Here is a 22,195-nt window from a genome sequence, read left to right on the forward strand (position 1 = left end):
GGCCCTGGCGAGGCTTCCCTCCCAGCGCAGCTGGGGGGACTCCACACTACCTGCTCACCTTCACAGCCCCCAGAAGGCATAGCCTCCACCACACCAATCAGATGCTAGCTTTTCCTCCGTGCCTCAGTTTCCCCTCATCTTCGTAGCCAAACAGTGAGATACCTTTTAGTGTTTGCCGGCGCCTGCCTCACTCATCTACCCGCTTTGATCACACAGTACCTCACCCACTTCTTATGGTAGTCAACTGTGCCCCAGCTCTGACCGACCGGCGCATTCTGCCCCTTTACCAGCTCAGCTAAGTAACATCTTGAGCCAGGATTTATACTTCTGTGCCCCAGAGGGCACAGGATCAAGCCTCAAAGAGCCACAGTTGGAAAGTAGTCTTTTATTGTGTCTCATGTGCATTCATCTTGCATGTATGTCTGGGCCATATTCCTGTAGTCAGAAGACGGCTTTCAATCAATACCCTGAACACATCAGCAGAGGCCAAAGCATTTAACCCAGATCATTAGCACTCTTGTTCACTAAAGGACTAGGGGGGGCTGGGAAGCCTTGCAGTGTTAAGTGATGCCTTCTCTTGTTAGGGAGTCTACCTTTGCCGGAAGAGGGGGACCAGGCAGCATAGAAGTATCACGGAACATCAGTGTTTAGAGATCAACACACTGGCAATATATTTTATACACCAGCTACCTGGACAGCCTTTGAGCCTCTGTGACCCATACAAGGCTGCGGCCCAGTTCTAGAGTGGTCAGCAAGCACGGAGGCCCTCTGCTCCACCTCACCGCTGCCGAGGGAATCAGTGAGTGCGACCATTGGGCCATAAACTTGACAGCAAGCATGGCTCATGTGGCCACACAGGCCTGCTCCAGGGAGGCCTACCTGTGCTGTGAACCCCATGTGAGGGGCCCAGGCCATGAGGAGCCCAGGCTGCAGTCTGGCCCAAGAAGGTCCAGCCTTAACTTTTCTCTGGACTGAGACCTGGGCCCCCAGGTCCACCCGCTGGGCCTTTTACAACTCCTTTTAAACTATGACTTGGTAGATAATAACGAAGAAGGTGAAATTTACCCTAGTGTGCTATTCAGAAGAGGGTCTGGGTTCTTAGCACACATATTTTCCCCACTCTTTCTCAAAAATGCCTTTTGTGTTGCTGTGTTAGCACCTGCCCCCTCCCCCTCCACCTGTCCCCTCCCCTCTCCACCTGCCCCCTCCCTCCTGCAGCCTCCCCTCTCCACCTGTCCCCTCCCCCTCCACCTGTCCCCTCCCTCCTGCAGCCTCCCCTCTCCACCTGTCCCCTCCCCCTCCACCTGCCCCCTCCCTGCCGCAGCCTTCCCTCTCCACCTGCCCATCGGCCTGGACTGACAGATCTGTGGTAGGCTCTCAGGCCGCCTAGGACCACCTGGAACTCACAGTATGGCTGGGAATGCCCCTGGGTCTCGGATCCTCCCACCTCTACCATATGCTGCTGTGACTACAGGTGTGCTACGCCCTTATGAGCGAAAACTTCCAAAGAGTTTCCAATCTGAAAGCTCAGAATGTCAGTAGACAGCCTCTTAGGCCGATAGAGAAGCTTCCCCCCTCTCAGTCAACCCACTGTCGTATTTTAAACATCTTCCGAATTTATGACTTTCTCTGCAAAACTATAAAATCTTTAAAACAAACAAACAAAACAAAAAAAAAAAAAAAACCCCAAAACCCCTGCTTCTATCTTGGAACATGGAATTTGGGGTATCCTAAATCTGTGCTCTGGGACCATGGTCACCCGAATTGGCTCCGGGAGAAGCTGTCTCTTATTCCCTTTAAGATGAGAGCTGTGACTTTTACGTCCGCACCCTGCTTTGTGTGATATTAGGGTCTGGAACCCCAGCCTTAGCATGCCACAAGACCACTTCTGCCACCCTTCCCGTTTTTGTTCGGTCTGGCTTTTGAGACAGGCTCCTGGCACACCTGGAACTCTCGATGTCGACTTAAGTCGAGGATGAGCACCTTGCCTCTGTGATCACAGGCACACCACCATGCCGAGCTCAACCGTGACTTTAAAGCCCCCTCACCCAGCCCTTCTGCAGTCTTTCTTGAACATCATGCCCACTACCCATCTTCTGCCTGTCAAGTTCTGAGGGTGGAAACTGAGCAGAACGGGGCTCAGCCAGGAGGGCGGATCTGCAGGGGACAATGGGTGTGGGTGCCTCTGCTTCCCCAGATCCCTGCAGAGTCCAATATGCCAACGTTAGGAGGTGCCTCTGCCTTTGGGAATATGACATAGAAGATACAATTTCTGCTTTAAAGTAGCAATTAGAGTGCTATAAATGTCAGCCTGACCAGAGAATCATGTGCTGTGTTTTCGGATCTGACTCCAGAGAGAGGAGGATCAGAGACTTACTGGAGCTGATGTGGGATGACAAGGGGGGAGAGTGAAGAAACTCAGGCAGGACAGGAAGACAACAGCATTTCGAGCCAACGGTTAGGGAGGTTCAGCCTAAGCCCACCTTCCCCTGGGTAGCCAGAGCATTGGAGTTCCCAGGGCAGCCCAGCCCCCAGCCATTGGGAATCTCTACAGACAGCCTTCTTGGTCATTGTTGCCACTAAGTCACACCCAGGTCCCCGTGTCAGAGCTAGGGTGAGGTCCTGGGAGACTGGTCAGAGGTCCCATGCGCCTGGGACAGAAAGGCTGAGCTGGATACACAGCTTCCATCAACACAGGCTGTATCCTCCCTCCCGGTGGCTGACATTCCACTAGCTTGAGTGACCTGGAGTGGAATTTCTCAACCCAACCACATCCTCTCTATGTTGGGCAAGAGCCCCAACAATCACCCCTGGGTGTGAGCCTCAGGCTGAGGGTCCTGAGGCTCCAAATTGTCTCCTGAGGAGACTTCCTTGGCTGGAAGTTGAGCACTGCCAGAGGAATCACACAACAGAGCTCGTCCGGCCTAATGTCCACACCACCAGTCCCTAGGTCTCAATGTGGCCCTCAAGGCCTTCCGGTTTGGGCTCTGCCTCCCATTCCTGCCTCTTCCCAGTGACCTCGGGCAGCTCCCCGACACTTTCCACTGCTTTGCACATCTCTGACACAGAGCCGCCCTGCAGCTTTTCTATCTCCCTGAGGCTGTAGGAAGTACACACTGCAGGCTTGTCTCAAACTCAGCGTCAGATGTAATGGTGGCAACAGGGAGCCTCAGACTTGGATCCATTTCTCACTAAGGCCTTCGTTATCCAGCCCAGATGGTGCAGGTTCAGATGACAGGTCTGTGGAGGAGCCGTGCGCTCCAGTGCACTGTGTCCATTCTAAAGGTGGTGTACAGGTATCTGGCGCTTTCTGACTAGGGGTTTAGGGGTCCTTCATCTCTGGGGTCAAAGGCAAAAAGTATAACTGAAATTTTTCTGTAGGACTGGAATACCAGCATCTCCTGGGCCCTGCTGAAAGCTTTCTCAGGAGAAGGATGGTCGTCTGTGATCACTGTTGCCCTTAAGTGCACCGAGAACACTGGCCTGGGGGCAGAAACGTGAACCAGAGGCCCCACCCCTGTTGAGCATGTCACAGGTTCCATACCTGTAAAACAGGAGGGAAATCACCTACTCACATACTCTCCCCAGGAGGCTGGAACCCCAGGGAAGCCATAGCTGTCCTAAACATGAGGGACAGCTAGACCTTGGGCTGGAGAGATGGCTCTGTTCTTCCAGAGATCCTGAGTTCAATTCCCAGCAACCACACGGTGGCTCACAAACCATCTGTGATGGGATCTGATGCCCTCTTCTGGTGTGTCTGAAAATAGCTACAGTGTAGTCACATATATTAAATAAAGAATATTGAAGAAGAGGAAGAGAGGAGGAGACCTTATCAGACCCAGAACACCACCTTTCTAGGATAGTAGCCTAGAAGGTTCTGGAAAGTGCCTGAGCTTCCTGGGCCTGCTCAGTAGTCCGTAGCCTGTGTGACAAGTGGGAAACCCCCTCCTTGGTTGTGATGACCCTCTTGCAAGTGTCTAGCAGGAAGCTAGAGTGCAGAAGGAAGCCCAGTGCCTAGGAGCACAGCTCTCCTGAGCATGGCCCAGGCTCTGGTCCCCTGGTGCACATCTGTTACCTCATCTCTACGAGAGCCCCCGCCTGCCCAAGTATGCCTGTGCAGTTGCACAGTCGAGCCAGCCATGGGACAACGTAGGCTGCCCAGTGGCTTGAGAACAGCTATCTGTTATTCTCCGACCTGTCTTCCTGTCAGGCCCGGGTCCCTCCATGCTGGCTAACTCTTATCTTCCAGAGCCTTCCTTCCTCCTCAACAAACAGGCCCGAGTCAAAGCACAGAAGAGTTAAATCGGGAGGATTCCTCAGAGCCTCTAGATGTCCCCAGGGACCAGAGCAATTTCAAGGAAGCAAGTCTTCAGGGAAGCTCCCAGGACATTCCATTCTTCCTGGCCCACTGGGCCCCACTGTGCTCTTGAGGTCCCGGGAGGCTTTTCTTGTTCTCCCTGGCTCCTTGAAGGGTGGCGGCAGGTGTGTCGCATGTACAGAAGGGGACATTATCTCTTTAAAGGACAGTAATTAGTAATTCTAGCTGGTGGCCTGCTGTGCCATTTTAATGAAGAGTTCTATTTTTACAGAAAACATATAATTGAGTGGAAAAGCAGGGTGTGCTCTGAGTGAGGGCCACGCTGCTGTAAAGTCTAACTCCTCAGGCCAGAGCGTGAGCACAGTGGAATCTACAGGGAGGGTGCCCTGGCTTCCCCAGCTTGGCCTCAGAGAGCTGAACTGACCTTGAGGACACTGGCATCCCTGCTTGGAGCCATGGAGCCTGGGCTAAGACACTTGAACTCAGAGCCCCATCCATGCCCTCATGTGTAAAACGCAAATGGTAATCCTATGGCTCCCGGGATGGGCGCTGGGAGGAGAGGATCAGTGCAGAAGTGCAACGCCCCAGGGTCTCAAGCAGGTCACAGCATCCAGCTACCCGGGTATTTAATCTGGCTCGATGTCACCCTACTCCACCATTAACTTCTTCATATCAGAGCTATACGGTCAAATTATGGTGGTGTAGCAGTACAAGCTTATGCTCCAAGCACTCAGGAGGTAGAGGCTGGAGGATCGTGTTTTATTAAAAATGACACCAATAAAAAGTCGAGCCAAAATGATTAAGCAGGACCAGGGCTGTGAGATGCCCAAATCCTCCAGGTTTCCTCCCCTTCTCTTCTTTCCACCCCAGGAATCTCCTGTCCCTCTAATCTGAGGGTCTCCTGGGATGTACAAGTGTCCAGCCTCACACCCCTCCACTGGGGCAGCAGGCAGAGAAGAGGCTCAAGTCTCTGCCATAGAGAGACCTTCAAACACAATAATGCATGGGGGAGTCTGGCCTCGTCTGCAGTGCAGTGGTTTAGGTCCAAGAACAGAGGTGTCTCTGGAGACCCGGAAATGTGGATGCCAGAGAGACCAGGTAACTAGGAGACCGGAAAAGCAGGGATAAAGTTCTGGAGTAGGTATAGAGGTCCCCACTTCATGACAGAATAACAGGATGGGCACGGAGCCAGGGGGCAGCTGTCCTCCCTCCGCCACCCACAGCACCAGCTAGGTTCCCATTCAGTCTGTAATCGTCAGGCTTCTTTCTGCAAGGAGGCCCAGACCTCATGTAGGATGCCAGGGTCACACTAAGCGATGCAGGGCTCCCTAGGTCCTCCATATTCCACTGCTCTGGGGAAGGCAGGAGGGCTGATTACTCAGGCACATACTTTATGAGGGTGTGATTTTTACAGGGACCCTAATGGGGATGGGCTCCCTGAGAGGGGAGGCGCCACCCCTAGCTTTATTACTTTCCCTCAGACTAATCTTCAACACTCAAGGGACCCTTTTTAGCAGTTCTTAACCTTAAAGCTAATGATTTTCCCCTGGTGTAGAGGATTACTGTGACCCAAGTTCCCTAATCCTTGAAGACTCACAATGATCCTCTGCCTCTTAATAAATTGAACTCGATCCGACTTTGAAGCTTTAAAAGGCAACAGCCCGAAAGTCTCAGCTTCTGGAGTACCAGCTCCTGGCCTTCAAAGGCCCTGCCCCACCTGGTGAGGAGCCCCAGCCTGGTACGCTGTGCCCCGAACATACTCTTCCCACCAGTGCAGTACTGACTGCCGGCTGACCCACCCCACCAGCCTCCCAATGCCGTCCTACCACAGATAACTAAACAACCCCCTAGTAAGCTCTCCAGACTTGAACACGACTCAGACAACAAAGGCCTTGCAGGCTGTTCGAGAAGCTCTTAGGTAGGACAAGGGTAGGCTCTGGCCTGGAATATAGATAGCTTTAGTCTCTGCATCTGTGTTTTCCACCCAGTATAGCTTTTTCCACTGAGGAGACAGGCTCTTGTGGGCAGAGCACAGATAATGAAGACAGGCCTCTGTCTTGGGTCCTCTCGAATCACACAGAACAAGACCACAAGAGAGCTGAGAAGAAGAAATGCTGAATGTCAACCCAGCTCAGCCAAGGAGGAGGTGACCTTTGAGAAGGACCTGAGGGGGCCAGCGATTATGCCTGGCTTAGCACTTCCTCGGCCACATGGCCAGAGAGTCCTGGCTGCTGTCCCCACGCACTGTGGCCGCCAAGCATGTTTAATGAACCCAGCAGAGTGATAAACTATGTTTGTGTTAATACCTTTGATTCCAACCCCTCCTCAAGTGTTGGTATTTTAAGCATCCTTTTGATGTGCCACAAGTCCTTAATAAGAACAATCCAATAAACACACTGGGTTTACGGCAGAAATGTTAACAGAAGTCCCGGACTCTGATCCCTTCTGCTTGGTGGGTTGCCCCTCCAGAAATGTGTCCCGTGCAACCTGATAAATAGGTGTGCATGTGAGGGGCAGGCAGATAACTCGGAGAAATGCCCTAGAGGCTCAGCTTCAGCCTCGACTGGATCTAGCTACAGACAGGCTCCAGCTAATACCTAGTTATATCACGTCAAACATTTTCCAAAACAGCCCTGGTTTCCTGGGGCAGATGGCTGCAGCAGTGCATGTGTTGATCTGGGGCGAGCAGTGGCTTGTGCAGAGAGCCACATTGTTCCTACACTGGCAAAGTCCTCTGGGGCTCTGACACACATTCCCTCAAGACTTCCCAAGTCTCCTAGGGCCAGGGGGCTGGGCCAGCAGGGGCTCTCAGGAATGCCTACTGTGTCAGATAATGGGTGGGGAGGTGGCCCTGCCCACTGTGGAGCTAGGAAGAAAACACACACACTTGCTCCCCTGTCACTTGAGGGCCTTGGGTCCTCAGAGTCAGCCTGGCAGGCCGCCAGTGCTGGGCGGGGGGAATGACTGACAGCTTGCTTATTGGAAAGCTCCCATCCTTGGCCTAGGAACTTTGTTTGGTTTCTATGGTGACCTTCACTACAAGGTCCTGACTAAAGCTAAAGGAATGTGTTACCTAAAACCATCTCCTTACAGTGTGCACCATGGCCATTCCTCCCTACCCCATACTCCTGTTCCTCCTGGTCAGGCTTCCCAGCTGCCTCTTCATGGGAAGGGCCAGCAAAGACAACTCTGGGGCTGCTAAAATTCTCACATTCCCCACAGGAAGCCCGTGGCCTGCCTGGCCTTGGGCCTCCTGGCCGCCTGGTACATGTGTCCAGGGCTTAGTGGGAAGCCCATGGGATTTCAGGAAGCTGCTGGGGGTATCTGGTTTCCATCATACCAGGCTGTGTGAGGACATACAGTGTTGTCCCCGTGGAGGAATCAGTCTCTGCCTCGTCACGTTTCCGCCTTTTTAAACCTGAGCCGTGTTAACCAAAGGCCATCCTCCACTTGGCTTCTTAATCCCTGAGTGAGAAGGGTTTTCAGAAGCTGGGCTCACCAAGGCTGGGTTCTGCCCCGCATGCCTAGATGGTGCCTGTGTGGGAACACTGACTGTTCCCTGTGTCACTCACAGCCCAGCCTCATCCATACCCCTTCCTTCAGCTCCTGGCTCACTCACACCCTCAGTGCCAGGTGTCAATGGGACTTTGTGGCCTTCTCTCCACACTGAGACCTTGGACACAGCAGTCTACCAACCTGTAACCTTCAGTCCGAGTCTCACAGCGCACTTGAGAAGCAGAAGAGCAGGGGAGATTTTCAAAATTTATTTTATTTAAAGAGGAACACGTTGCTGCGGGCGGCACCTAAGCCACAGAAGTGACTCACGGCAGTGACCTGACCAGCTCTCACACTAGGATAAACTCATAAGGTGGGGGTCTGCTTAGCGGCCAGCTTCCTCCTTTGTCTAGGCCTCTCCCAAGCAGCAGAGGGCCACAAAGTACCCCTACACTGACCTGCTGGCTTCTGTCCTCCATGGGGACAGTTCTTGGATCCACTGAACTGATGACTCTGCACAAAGGAAAAGTCTCTAGAAGGCTTGGCCACCAGGATAGCCCTGCAAGGTGCTTGGTGGGAGACAACCTATGTCACAGGCCTGAGAGTACTTTGTTAGGGATGGTGAGGTCAGGCCGAGGCGGTTTGGTCTGGGTTGCTTTGCTGAGCACTATTTACTGGACTGCTGGTTTAATTAACTGCTAGCAAGAGCTAGAGCCCCACATGGCCTCTCCTAGCTCAGGGGGCAGGTGGGGAAGCAGGACACACAGTCAATCGAAAAGCAATGACATTTTTCAGTGATCCCTGACCCATAATGGTCTCAATGACATTTCCTGCTAATCCATGGGTTTCTGCATTCCAGGGTTTCATCTGTGGGGAACAGTTTTAATTTATTTGCAAAGGGACTCGGTCACTGGATAGAACTGGTGTGTGTGTGTGTATAACTTTTTTTCTATAAGAAAGATTTATTTTCTCACACTCTGGTGTCTTGAATGAATTCCTGTCTGGTTAGTTTTGTAGCCTTTGAGGGCCAGTTCAGATCAAAGCAGAGCTCTGGGTCTGGGAGCTGATGAAGAACAACTTCTCCACATCACCTGACCCTGCTAACTGAGCAAACTGAGTAGGGGAGTTCTCCTCGGGGTCCATCGCACTCATTCCCTGTGCTCTGCAGAACACTCAGTAGTAACAGGGAACCACACAGTGCAGTGTCTCACACCCTAGAGCTAGCTCCTGCCGCCCCTCAGTGCAGTCTCTGTCAGTGAGCAGTTCTCATGGCATAGGCTGCCCCCTTAAGGCTCTTCCCGCAGAAGCACTATTTTCCAGGCAAACACCACAGTCTAGACCAACACCCACTTCCACCATCACCACAGCCCTGGGGTCGTGGCCCCTTTAAGAACCTGCTGAAAGCTATCTCCTTGCAAACAGAAAGGTTTTCATTCACATACATACACCCATGGGACTCCTCCTGAAGGGGTGGAGGTGGAGTGGTAGGCACAAGGCTCAAAGCCCAAACCTCTCCCTCTGCCTGTGAGTGCAGTTGGGCAGAGCAGTGTGGGAGGAAGGAGCTGTCCAATCCATTCTAGAGCAGCAACAGGATAGTGAGAGTGAAGCCACTGGGAGAAAGCATCTTCCTGGGGTGGTCGCGGAAGCAAAGGAGTAGATCCTAGCATGTCTCACACAGCTTGGGGTTCAGGCAGACTTTCGGCAAGGGAAATGGCCTCTCAGAGCAGGCGGGGGTGGGGTAGGATGGGGGATGGGGTGGGGTGGGGTGGGATGCTGGGCCAGTAGGACATTCAGTGCATGAAAGATGCTGAGAGGCGAAGAGGGAGGGCCAGGGATGGGAGGTGTAGCCCTGTGGGCGGGGTGCTCCTTCCCTTCCCACTCAAGAGTTCCGAGCTTTTCTCCTTGAGTGTTTCTTTTCCCACTTTGTCCAACCAACAGAGTAAACACACACACACACACACACATACGCACACACGCACATGCACACACAGGCACGCATGCCCACAGAGTAAACACACACACTCACACACAGGCACACACACACACACGCACACAGAGTAAACACACACACGCACACGCACACAGAGTAAACACACACACACACGCACACACACATAGGCACACACGCACACACATGTACACAGAGTAAACACACACGCACGCACACATACAGGCACGCACACAGAGTAAACACACACAGGCACGCACACAGTAAACACACGCACACGCACACGTGCAGGCACGCAGACCAGCAGCAGTGAGTCAGGACCTGCCAGGTAGGTGAGGATAGAGTCTGGGAGAAGCAAGGATCCACTGTGGACAGCAGAGGCCTCTTCTCATCTGGATTTTTACTGTATATAAAAACCACAGGGCTGGGACAATAACTGCGTGGGTAAAGGCATTTGCCACCAAGCCTGAAGACCTGGGTGCTATCTCCAGAATTCACACGACAGAAGGAGGGAACCGACGACTTCGAGGTGTCCTCTGACATGCACACGTGCCATCGCACATGTGTACTACTTCATATAAATGTAGCTTTTAAAAATTAAAAATAAATAAAGCTACCACCTGGCACTGCTGTATGACACCTGGGTTTCCTGTTGCCCACAACTCTTGGTCTATGCTTCAGTATCCTTGAAGCGTCTTATAAAAGTGAATGATCATTTCTCCAAGGCTGGATGGAGCCAGGCTCGAAGCCCTAGCTATCCCCCTATACAAGGATGGACTATCAAAGCAGACACATGCTCTACACCTTATGAAGAGCTAGGATCCACTGGGCAGGAGAGTTGGGTATGTGGAGAGGACCGGATAGCATCAGGAATTGGGCTGGGGGTGGTTTAGATTATAGACAGCAGACAGTCTGGGTGCAGAGAAACAGGAAAGAGGCTCAGGGTTCATCCAGCATGACCTCCCCCTAGATCTCCTCACAGAGCCACAGTGTGGCTTCTGCCTTGGCTAGCCTGCTGTCCTGATTTGACGACTTTATGGTGAGGGGAAAGAGACCAATCCTACCCTATCTGCTGCTCCCTGACCCAGTGTACTGTGAACCCTGCTCCAAGAAGCAGGGTTGTGGTTGGTGGGGTAAACATGAATAGTCAGGGCCACCCTGAAAGAAGATAACCATTCCCCCAGCTTCCGGAAAAGAATGCAGTTCGAATGGTTCCTTTGCCCTCCACCAGCCCAGATAGCTTTCCGATTCTATCCTTGGCTGGTTGTGTCAGGGTCGTGATTACGTCACACGCCTTACCAAGGGGTACCCCCAGGACTGGAGGGCTAGGTGGAAGTGCTATCCTGTACACATGCAATCCACCAGTTCTCCCCTGGAGCCCACAGCTTCTATGCGGTGCCCAGGAGCCCCACCAGTTCACGAGTCCACGCCAAGCACCCTCCACATAGCGCCACAACCCCTTGTCCTTCCTATGCCTCCCTGTCACTCTGCCCACAAAGCTGTCTATGCAAAGGACACTATACTCTGTGCTCCGGCTGGCAGTGTGACAAGCTGAGGTGTACGCAGGCAACCATGCAGTAACCAAGCCAGCCTCTACCCAGCAGTGACCCCAGGAGACTCACTTGAAATTTTCAGGATGCTCGGTGATGGCCATGTTGATGACATCCAGGGCATGTTGGTGATGCTTCTGGGCAGAGAAGAGCAGTGCTAGCAAGTGGAGGGCATTGGCGTCATCCCTGCACACCGTCAGGGCCTCCTGAAGACGCTCTATAGCACTGGAGATCTGCCAGGAGAGACCGCCAGGTTAGGGACCTTCCTCTCTGACTCCAACATGAAATGGCTTGGCTCAGTCCTATTCAAGTCAGCCCGGGACAGACATCTCCCATCAGACAGCCTGGCAAGGGATTGGGTGGGCAGACAAAGGCAGGCATCTTGAATGGAAGGAGGAGGGAGCCTTAGGTATAGGCTGCCCACCACAAGGGGAGGCTCCTTCCCAGAGCCTGGCTAACAGGGTCACCAGAGTCCCCCTCGGGGAGAGCTCCGGGTGGGTGGTAGTGTGACCAAGGGCAGGGAGGCAGCAGGGATGAATGACAGTGTGAGGCCTAGCTGGATGGTAGTATTGGTTTTTGTACTCTGAGCTTTTCAACCTAATAATCATGTGTTGTTCTACAGTGAGATTAGAGAGGGAAGATGAGGCCAGAGCATGCAGGGACGAGAAAGCCGTGGAAAGTCTGAGAAGCTACACGGGTGAGGCAGACCTGCTGCCACACGGAGGCTCAGTGTTTACAGCTTGGGTTTGCCTCTCTTCCTGGTGCTGAGGAAGGACTCCAGCTCCCACTGCTTTGAGTCCTGCAGACAGACAGGCAAGGAAGATAACACAATGCTGGTTCTGCTGCCTTGCCAAGCCCTTGCTCCTAGTTGGGACTGGGAGGAATCTGATGGTCTCCTCCGTCAAGGAAGCTCTATTGAGCACAGCACAGCTCAGGATGGATCATAAGGTCTCCATGCCTTCCTTCACACTTTCCTGGCTGGACCACGGAGGTCAGTAAGTTCAGTGAACTCTCCTCACGTGGGCTGGCCTGAGAACCCTTGCAGGGTCTGGGAAGTTTCCATAAATATTAAGGAGTGAAAGAAACTCTGAGAGCCACCAGTGTAAACATGCTCCCACCGAGGAGCTGGTGTGTGCCCACCTTCACCGCCTCCTCCTTCTCCAGCTCCCAGCACCCCTGGGGCTACCTGTCACCTGCTACTTTAATCAAAACAGCAGGCTCTTTGGGGACTATTGGGCTGTTAGAGAAACCTCATTTGTGAATTTGAAAGATCTGGTTCTCTTATCCCTGCGACCTCCTGACTCTCGGAATTCCGTTTTCTACATGTTAGGCTTATGCCTTACTGAGATGAATCAGACTGGTAGGGTGCACACAGTTGGACACGCTTGTGTATCTTTTAACTCCTTGTCTGCTCAAGCATCCCCATCCTGAGGGGCTGGCATTTCAGATCCAGTTAGCACAGGCTGCTAAGCCCACACAGCCTGTTAACGAGGGACTCAGGGCAGGGCGGTGTCAGCCTTCCTAATGTAACCCTTTAATACAGTCCAATCATGAAATTATTTTGTTGCTACTTCATAACTGCATTTTTGTTGTAATGTATTTTTGCAGGAATGTAATTCTGCACTAATGAATCATAATACCTGGCATGCAGGATATCAAACACGCAACCCCTGTGGCAGTTGCAACCCACAGGCTGAGAATCTCTGACGCTGGCTAACTCTCCTAAACTGCGGGGTCAGAGTGCTATAGTGGCGTCCAGCCCATCGCCTCCCTCCTCAGCCTAGCGTTCCAACTCGGCTCAGTTTCCCAGAATGCATGTGGCTTCTTCTCCCTGCTGCCTCAGTGAATGGTGACCTCACTGAAAGGCCCTGCTTCTGTCGGAAGGCCCACCCATCCCCTTGCCTACCCCTGGTGGTTGCAGAGGCTGTGGCCACATAACCAGAAGAGAGGACAGGGAGAGACTTCACCAGAGGCAGGCAGGAAGGAGGAGGGTTAGGATGGCCTGTGTAGGCAGCGTGCTGGCTCCAAGCCCAGCACAGCCAGGCTCCTCCATCACTCTGCTCATGTGTACCACAACAGGAAAACAACCTTACAGGACACCGATGGAGAAATGCCCTTCCCACTCACATTCTCTCTCACAGGGCCCGAGGTTTTGGCTCCTAGGTAGAGTGTGTGTGCCCCAGCTCTTCCACTGCTCTGCTGGAACCTGGGGTGAGTCAGGAACAGCCCTCTGGTCTGCACTTTCTCTGGAGTAGGATGTGGTCAGGCAGGCAACCTGTTGCTGCTCAGAGGCTGAGCTATGATACACACCCATCAGAGCACCAGCTTACTGGGTGTTCCAAAGTCTGTGTTTCCGGCTTAAGCCTCCCAAGACCGCACAACAAAGGAACTGTAGACTCCTTCCTGCTCCCCCAAAGGTGTGTGCCCACTGGCAGCTGTATTAGTTCTGCATTAGGCTCTGTCCACAACAGGGCGCAATTTTTTTTTCTTAAATGCTGTGCTGGTGACTGAATGTAGCCCAGGGCCTCTCATATGCTAAGCATATGCTCTACCACTGACTATGCAAAGCCTTCTAAGAGGCTTGCTCTTACCAGCCTCATGTGGTCCCTGTGGTGCTTTGGATTCTCACTGGGCCAGCCTCATCAATGGTCTCCTTATGGCCTCTGAGGAGGGCACGGCACCAAGTGCCAGGCCTAGACTTGTGCACAGGTCAAGAAGAACATGAAGAAGTAGCCAAGACCAGTGTGGCTGCCATCTTAGTTTATGTGACTCTCCAAGTCTGTCCCCGCCCAGTGACTCACCATACCAGACCCCAACATCCTAGGATCCGAATCCCCAGATGTTATAGATCAGGGCAGCCAGCCAGAAGGTAGGGTCACAGAGACCCTCACGCACGACGACGCTAGCCTAGGAATCCACTCAAGGCCCACAACCTTCCAAGGCTTCCTAGACCTGGTGTCCCTAGGAAAGTGCACAGCTTCCACTGCTCGGGAGATCGGCACTACTCATCAGAGACAGGTAAGTAATTGCAGAGTTTAAAAATGCACACCCAAGGCTTATCATTAACGAAATCGGCAAGACAAGAGCCCTTACAGATGCCCAAAATAGAGCGGGCTCAGGTAACTTTCCATCGGTTTCCAGAAGCTGAGTGAGCTCTCCAGAGAAGGCACCCAGCCAGCAGGGCCTAGGCCAGGGCCTGGGAGTCAGGGTGGTGGGTGTACAGCAGAGGGGTGTGAGGAGAAGGTGGTGTGAGGAGAAAGGGGCGGAGGGGCAGACAGCAGGAGGAATGGGTGGAACCACTGGGTAGAGAAGAGCTGAGAGGGTGGGGGCTCAGAGAGGAAGACGGAGGGTTCAGACTGACAGGTCGGGCTGGATAGGCACAAGGAGTCCAGGGTAAGGCAAGAAGGAAGGGCTTTCAGTAGTGAGGTCTAACACGCAGTGTGAAGTCCAGAAAAAGCGGGCTCCAGGGGAAGGAGAGGAGGGTGAAAGGCAGAGCCCCACTGCCCTTGGCCAGAGGAGAGAGCCAGCTGCTTAGCATCAGGTTTGATAATGAGCCCAGCCTCCAGGCAGGCAGGGATCAGGGCCCAGTCTGCAAATGGCTCCGCCAGTTCCTAGGTATTAGACTTAGGAGGGCCTCAGTTTGTCCCTGTGTGGGATGTTTAAGAAGGAATCGAAGCAGCACCTGCTACCAGGGGCATCCTCACTTGTCTGTGTACGAATGAATGCAGATTTCTTTTTCTCTCTTGCTTGGTTTCTTGAGACAAATGTCTTACAGTGTGTCCCCGACTAGCCTGGAACTCCATGCTGGCCACAATCTTAAGAATTTTGCCTTAGCCTTTCAAGTGTCAGGACTGCAGGCTGCAGCACCGTGTCCGGCTGTAGACAGGGTCTGTGAGGCTTCTCCCAGGTAGCTTGGAGTTTATCATGCTCCCAGTGGCAGGAAGGGAGATGTAGTGGGGTCTCAGGCCACCCACAGTGATCCCCAAGCAGTCAGGGTGTGTGAGTCACCAGAGATGCCCAGAGCACTAGGCTGAGGTCTGCAGGGTGCATGAAGCCTCCGAAAGGCATGAGGCAAGGGAGTACTGTGACAGCTGGGGTCCCCAACACCGACCTCGTGGATGTCTGTGAGGAAAGGGGGTCTACCTGGAGAGCTATGGGTAGTCATGCTGGTGATAGTCCTGGTAGGACAAAGGAAGTTGGTGGACAGAAGGGCCCTCCTGAACCCCTGAGATTAGGGCCTGCAGTGGTGTGCCCAGGGTCAGGAGAGAGCTTTGGGTCACACAGTAGCCAATCCAGAAATAGCCCCATGTGCCAATCATTCTGCATTGGGGCTGGCGTGCAGGACACAAGCAAACGACGACGCTGTGGTCACTTACCTGCTCCTCAGACTGCAATATTCTACAAAAAGTTAGGGCGCAGAATAACCTTCCCTGTGCCTAAGTGGGCCGAGGTGTAACCACGCTAACAGAATCCCCACACAAAGATGCTCACACAGAAGGTAAGGACAGGAGGGACAGAGAGAGGCGGTCAGAAGCCCAATGGATCTGAGGGTAGGAACTGTGACAACACACCTGTCGGACGAGGGCCAGCTGCAGGGAGACATAGAAGATAATCTGGGGGTCATCGGGTGCCAGTTCCAGGGCTCTGCAGAGGGGAGCGAGTCAAGAGTCAGTTACTACCAACTGAGCAGCGAGCTAGCCTTGTGCTGGGCACTGTGGGCAATATGGTGGGAGACTCTGCCCACCCCTCTCAGATGGCAGCCGATGGCTCCCACAGGTGACAGATGTCAAAGGAAGGGAAGGACAGGCATTCACATCTGTGAATGTTGCCTGGCTGTTTCCCTGTGAGAGCCTGTCAGCCCGCCTGAGGCTCTCCTGCTCAAGGACAGCACACTGCCCTGAGGAGGAAGCAGGGCCTCCCCCTGCCTGAGCAAGAAGCCTCAGGGATGGCAACACTGGAGGGGAGAGAGGGAGGCCTCAGGTGTTGTTTAGGACTGGAGTATCTTGCTTTTGTGGCTGGGGAACAAGCGGCCCCAGAGGGAGGCTGCTGGGTCACATGCTCCAATCAAAGTGGTACAAGGAGTCCTAGGGAGTCCTCCCAGTAACGTCCCTGTCACTTCTGTGTGGAGGATGAAGGCTTAGAGGAACACATGGGTCAGGCCAGGGGAGGGAGGCTCAGTTGGGCTGGGTGTGAGCAGGACGGGGCCTGAGGAAGGAGCTTCACTGCTTCCCTCACTCCCGAATCCAGGAAACATTGGTGAGGCCCAGGCTGTGAGTGGGAGGTTCCTGCCGCTCTGATAAGGTCAGGTAGGGGATAGAAGGACTGGGTGGTTCTCAACCTTCCTAATGCTGTAACCCTTTAATACAGTCCCTCAAGGTATGGTGACTGCCAACCATAGAATTACCTCATTGCTACTTAATAACTGTAATTTTGCTACTGTTGTGGATCATAATGTAAATGTCTGATATATAGGATATCTGATATGCCACCCCCAAGGCGACCCACAGGTTGAGAAGCACTGCCATTTAGGCTGTTTTTCCCACCTTCTGTCCTGTATCACGACACCAGTGGACACCTGAGAGCCCCGTGAACAAGAGTTGGACCGCAGATAGAGCAACACAGCTTGGAGCTGACCACTGGGCTCTCCAGTGCCCAGGGTTAAGGACAAAGTCTCTTGACCACAACATACTCCTGCCTGCTGGGTGACCCCTGGCAATTTGGTTTCCTTAGCCATAAAAGGGAGACAGGAACATGCATTCCAGAGAGCGAAACTGCATCGTGGGCCCTTTGTTTTATCATCCTGCACACAAACAGGCACAGGGTTAGGTGTCCTCACCGCTCCAGTGTCTGCAGTGCCTTGCGGTGAAGTTCATCTTGCTTGGACTTCAGGGTGGCTGCAGGAGACACAACAGATTGAGAGGTCACTAAGGAAGTGCAAATCTCTCGGGCCCATCCCCAGAGCACAGGAACTTGGCAAGGAAGGAGCCTATAAGGGTTTCATCTGCATCCTCAGGGTGCAGTGACAGGATACGAGACTGCCGTGGCAGAAGCGGACTATAACTAAGGATTGGTGACCACCTCACTAGCCAGGATGACAGTGCCTGGAGGTCCCATGGCGGAATGTGTGAAGGGCAGAAGATCGCCAGTACCGGACTGTCCTTTACAACTTCAAGGTTACTTGAGGCTACACACAGGAGCAGGTACCATGACATGCGGGCAAAATCACCTCCTGCCTTCCAGACTTCAAGACATCAAAGTAGGTGTCGTCTCCTCAATGGGGAGGCTGAACTAGAATGGCTGGGAATGAAGCATGTGGCCCAAGGCAGGAGGGATAAGAACCATATGATACTCCTGTAGGTGCCTGAGTCTGTGTCACGTTTGAGGAGGGATTTCAAAGACCCTAGAGGATTACTGCAGAGCTGAGGGTACAGGAAGGCCTATGAGGAGCAGAGGGAAGTCATGGTGGGGTAAAGGATGGATGGCACTGCACACAGGAAGCACTAGAGGCAATGTGGCCCGGGCAGCACCTACATGGTGACAGACCTGGGTCCATGAGGAGGAATAGCACATTAGCGGTTGTCTGAACATCAGCAGAAACTCTTGGAACTGAGGGATGTGTGTGCACATGTGTGTGGTATGTATGCATGTGTATAGTAGTGTATGTACATGCACATGTCATATGTATGCACAAGTGTCTGACAGGGAGTGTATGCACATGTCCCACAGGAGTGAGAGTGTCTGTGTGGAGAAGCAAGGACTAGTGGAATGACAAGCTCTGGAGGCCGTTGGGAAGCTGCAACATCCCTAAGTAGACAGTCCTGGGGCCCGGCACTCACCGTCAGTGGCCTGCAGGCTATAGGTGAGGCCCAGGGCCAGGTAACCTTTAGGCAAGAACTCTCCTGCTTCCTCTCCAAGGCCAATTACCACCATGGCAAAGTGTTCTGCTTCTTCCAGCTGCAAAGAGAGGCAGTGGTCACTGGGGTGGGCTGTGCTGTCCTAAGCAGGGAAGGCGACACAGTCACCAACCTGGGGCACTGTAGGCCGCAACCACAAACAGAACAGCTTCTCTCACTGGGATTGTAGGCAATGTGACTTACCCAGGCCACACGACTAAGCAGGAGACCAGCTGTTTGATCTACCAGGAAATGTCCCCCTGGACCTGTTCCCCCAAGCAGTCAGCGCTCAAGGTCACAGGTCCCCGCTCGTCCAGAAAGACAATCCCCAAAGCCTGCAGTGCTGAGAGCGTGAACTCCAAACAGGTCAGTACGTGTGGCGCCTCCTCACGTGGCCCCTGTAGGGGCCGTCCAGCAGACAGGGAGCCAGACCCGGGGCTGGGCCTTGGGAACATGTGCCTTTTGAACATGGCCAACCTGCAGAGCAGGGGGGCTGCCACACAGGCTAGTCTTGGGCTCGCTCCCTCCCTTCCGGAGTAGGATGCCAGTGAGCTTGAACATTCAGGGGAAAAAGGCCTTGGGCTGTTTTTGTCCTGGGAGCCGAGGATTGTTCCAGCTGGAAAAGGCCCAACTGGCACAGGCCTCACGGGCACACATTATTACACACAGCATGGGACCCAAGGAGAAGGCCCGGGAGGCAGAACTTATGGGCACCCTGTGGCACCCGTGGCAGTGGGGCTGGCCTGGGTGTAGGGCTGGAGTGAGGGCTATGTCCGTGTGTCGCCACCAACTCTTCCCTAGGTGCCTGGGGTGGTTTGAATATACTTGGCCCATGGGAAGTGGCACTATTAGGAAATATGGCCCCATTGGAGGAAGCGTGTAACTGTACAGGTGGGCTTGAAAGTCTTCTAATTCTCAAGTTCCGTCCAGGGTGGAAAAAGACCCTCCCCCTGGCTGCCTTTGGATCAAGATGTAGAACTCTTGACTCTTCCAGCGCCATGTCTGCCTGCATGCTGCTGTGCTTGCTGCCATGACAGTGGACTGAACCTCCCCTAGTTAAATGTTCGCCTTTATTAAGAGTTGCCGTGGTCATGGTGTCTCTTCACAGCAATGAAACCCTAAGGAAGTCAGCGCCCCTAACCTGCTATGTGCAAAGCACAGGAGAATGTCTATGTATCGTCCAGAACATTGGCTTCCAGGAAGCCAGGGTTCTTCCTTCAACATCTCCCTCCCACCCACACACCTCTCCACAGCGCCAGACAGACAGCCATGCCCCAGTCACAGGTATTCCGTCTAGACAGACAATCGCACAGGCAGTTCAGTGGAGGTCAGATTCCCACTCAGGTTGGCTGTGGAACCCTACAAATATCCTGACTTAAGGCGATTTAAGAAGGGTAGCCCTGACACCGGCCATGGCTGGGGAGGGTGCACAGGTTAAGTGTCTCTCCTTGGGTTCCAGTGGAATTGCCTGAGCCAGAGGCTGTTAGCTGCAGAGCAATGGGTGAGGGTGAGCTAAGTCCCCGCTATGAAGAGGCATATGCATAAAAGAAAGCTAACAGACCTGAAGGGCAGAGAGCCCACTGTGTAAGAAACGAGAAAATACCTGAGACTCATGACTGTCCCTACAGGGCCAACACTATTTTGAGTTCTGGTGACACCCACAAGGCAGGCTTTCTGCATGCGGAATCACTGTGGTAATTATAAAGGAAAAACAGTATTGATTCCAAGTAAGTTAATGTACAATATAATAATTACACATGGTATTAATAGATGTGGGTACTTTAGCTAGCAAATGGGGAGGGGATGCTGTCATAGCAAAAAGAGAACTAAATAAATCCAAAATGTTTTATCAGGGCCTGTCTCTCTTCGTCTGCAGCAGGTGTGGCAATCCGAAAGCTTTAGAATTTGGCCCTGCCGCCCTGGCTCTGCGGTTCAACAGAATCAGAACTAGCTCCCAACCCAGAACCGGTTCCCGACTCCTGAGTCGGCTCTCCTCACAGAGGCAGAGTAGTGGGCTGATGGGGACAGAGCACTGGGCACACTGCCTGGTCTCCAGCCCTTTGAGATTATCCTGAGGGCCTCAGTTCCTGCTTCTTTAACTGGGACAACAGTGTCTCCTGCAGAGGGCTGCTGGGAGGACTGCTGCCATGAGACTGGGATGTCTGGTGTGCTTAAGTAGTTGTCAAGACCAACAGCAGTGACTATGTGTATTGTGGTGTGTGTGTGTGTGTGTGTGTGTGTGTGTGTGTGTGTGTGTGTGGTGTGTGTGGGGGGGGGGTTCCTGGCTGCCCAACACTATTTCTATCCTTGCCAGCTTCCTCCTGTGAACTCAGGTCCAGACTCCAGACACCTCCTCCTTGCCTCCAATTTAGGCAGCCAGTGGTCCTCTGGGGGCTGTGGTAGAGGGTCCTCTTTCTTGTCAGAATACAAGTAGACAAAGGTTTCCAATGCTGTCTCCTGACCCCACTCTGATGGTGTCTCTAATGCTCACACAGAGCCGTCTAGGGAAGATACCCCTGCCTCTGGATTTCTAAGCAGCCTGAGGCCTGACAGTCGTGTCCTAGCACCACAGCAGGAGGTTATAAGGTATGGGGAGCTTATGTGATCCAGCCCAATGTCAGCCAGTCAGCAAATGGTAGAGCTGTGTGTGACTCGAGCCTACACCAGTCGGAGGGGTCCATGACTACCCTTTGCACTCTCTCAGTTTCCTTCTCTGACACTTGGGAAAGCACAGCGCGCTGTACGGGAGGCGGGGGGGGTGACTCTCCGGCGGTTCCACTGCGCTCTTGGTAAGTAAGGAAACGCCGTGTGCTTGCCCAGGCTTCTCTATCTCGGAGGGTTTCCTAATTTGGTTCCTGCACAGCAGACCCGGAGCTGAGCTGGCATACGCGCTGGGCTAGGGCTGCCTTCTACCGCCTACAGCCTCATTCACCCGCACTGCCTCAGATGCCCCTCCTGCTTCCTCTCTTCCCAGGGACTGGAGAGAGCGCCTTTCTGAGACTGTGGGCTCTGTGTAAAGACCTCCGGTTTCTCCTGGGCCCCTTCCTGTAGCTTTTCCTGCTTTGCAGAAAATCTGCTTTTTTCTTCAGGGAGTAGTAAGTACTTTCAAACCTACAAGGCAGTGGCAAGAGAGCCGTTGTGCTTCTGTGCTCCGTGAACAACCCATCTCTAAATGCGTACTACTTTGAAGGTGCCGTACGTAAACAATATTGGCCACCATTTGTCACATACCTGCAATGTGCCAGACACAGACACGCCATCTCCTAAGGCTCACGGCCACCTGATTAGCGGCATGCCAGCTCCCAGATTATAGATGAGGGAACCGAGGCACTCACAGAGAGAACAACTCCCTCAGAGTCATAAGCAGTTGAGGAGACACACTAAAGGACTTGACCCCTATCTTTTCCTTAGCCTGGGCTCCTTCCCGCACCTGATCTGCTCACTCAGAGCATAAGGACCCCACGAGAGACATAGGACAGACCTCTGCATAGTATCGACATCCTATTTCACAACCTCTTCTGCTGTCTGTGTGGCATATAGTATACACTCACGCCCTGTCCTCTGTGTCTCCTGAAGAGGTCCCGACTTTTAAAATTAAATCAATTTTAAATGTGTTCAGAGGACGACAAGAAAATGTCTACATCTTCTTTTCTATCTGCTCCCCAAATTTGCCTTGTGGCCAGGAAGCAAATGCAGAAGGCACTTACTTGGAAACACCAGGCAAAGTTCACGGTGAAGGGACGGAGTTTCTGGAGGGCAGGGGCATAGGTACTCATCAGCATCACCCATTGGCCTCAGAAAAGCCAGGGTTCTGCCCTGGAGAAGCATACAACAGTTCAATCCATGCCCAAGGAGTGTATAAACCAGACTTTAAGACGTCCAAAGTGGGGCTGAGAAGATGGCTCAGCAGTTAAGAGCACTGACTGTTCTTCTAGAAGATCTAGGTTAGATTCCCAGCAACCACACGGTGGTACACAACCATCTTTAACTC

General features: G+C 53.1%; 1 protein-coding gene across 4 annotated transcripts in view; it reads right to left on the bottom strand.

Annotated features, from left to right (window-relative positions):
* Positions 1-22,195, bottom strand: part of Ttc7a (tetratricopeptide repeat domain 7A) — a 102,553-nt gene that overhangs the window by 24,606 nt on the left and 55,752 nt on the right. For all 4 annotated transcript variants that reach the window (XM_063262049.1, XM_039112459.2, XM_008764464.4 and 1 more), the window contains 4 exons: positions 18,148-18,265; positions 17,148-17,205; positions 15,883-15,955; positions 11,384-11,544 (listed from right to left, as the gene is read on the bottom strand). In XM_063262049.1, the coding sequence (XP_063118119.1) occupies positions 11,384-11,544; positions 15,883-15,955; positions 17,148-17,205; positions 18,148-18,265 (410 nt within the window). The remainder of the gene's footprint in view (positions 1-11,383; positions 11,545-15,882; positions 15,956-17,147; positions 17,206-18,147; positions 18,266-22,195) is intronic.

Source organism: Rattus norvegicus, chromosome 6 (assembly GCF_036323735.1).
Source record: "Rattus norvegicus strain BN/NHsdMcwi chromosome 6, GRCr8, whole genome shotgun sequence".
Classification (NCBI taxonomy): domain Eukaryota; kingdom Metazoa; phylum Chordata; class Mammalia; order Rodentia; family Muridae; genus Rattus; species Rattus norvegicus.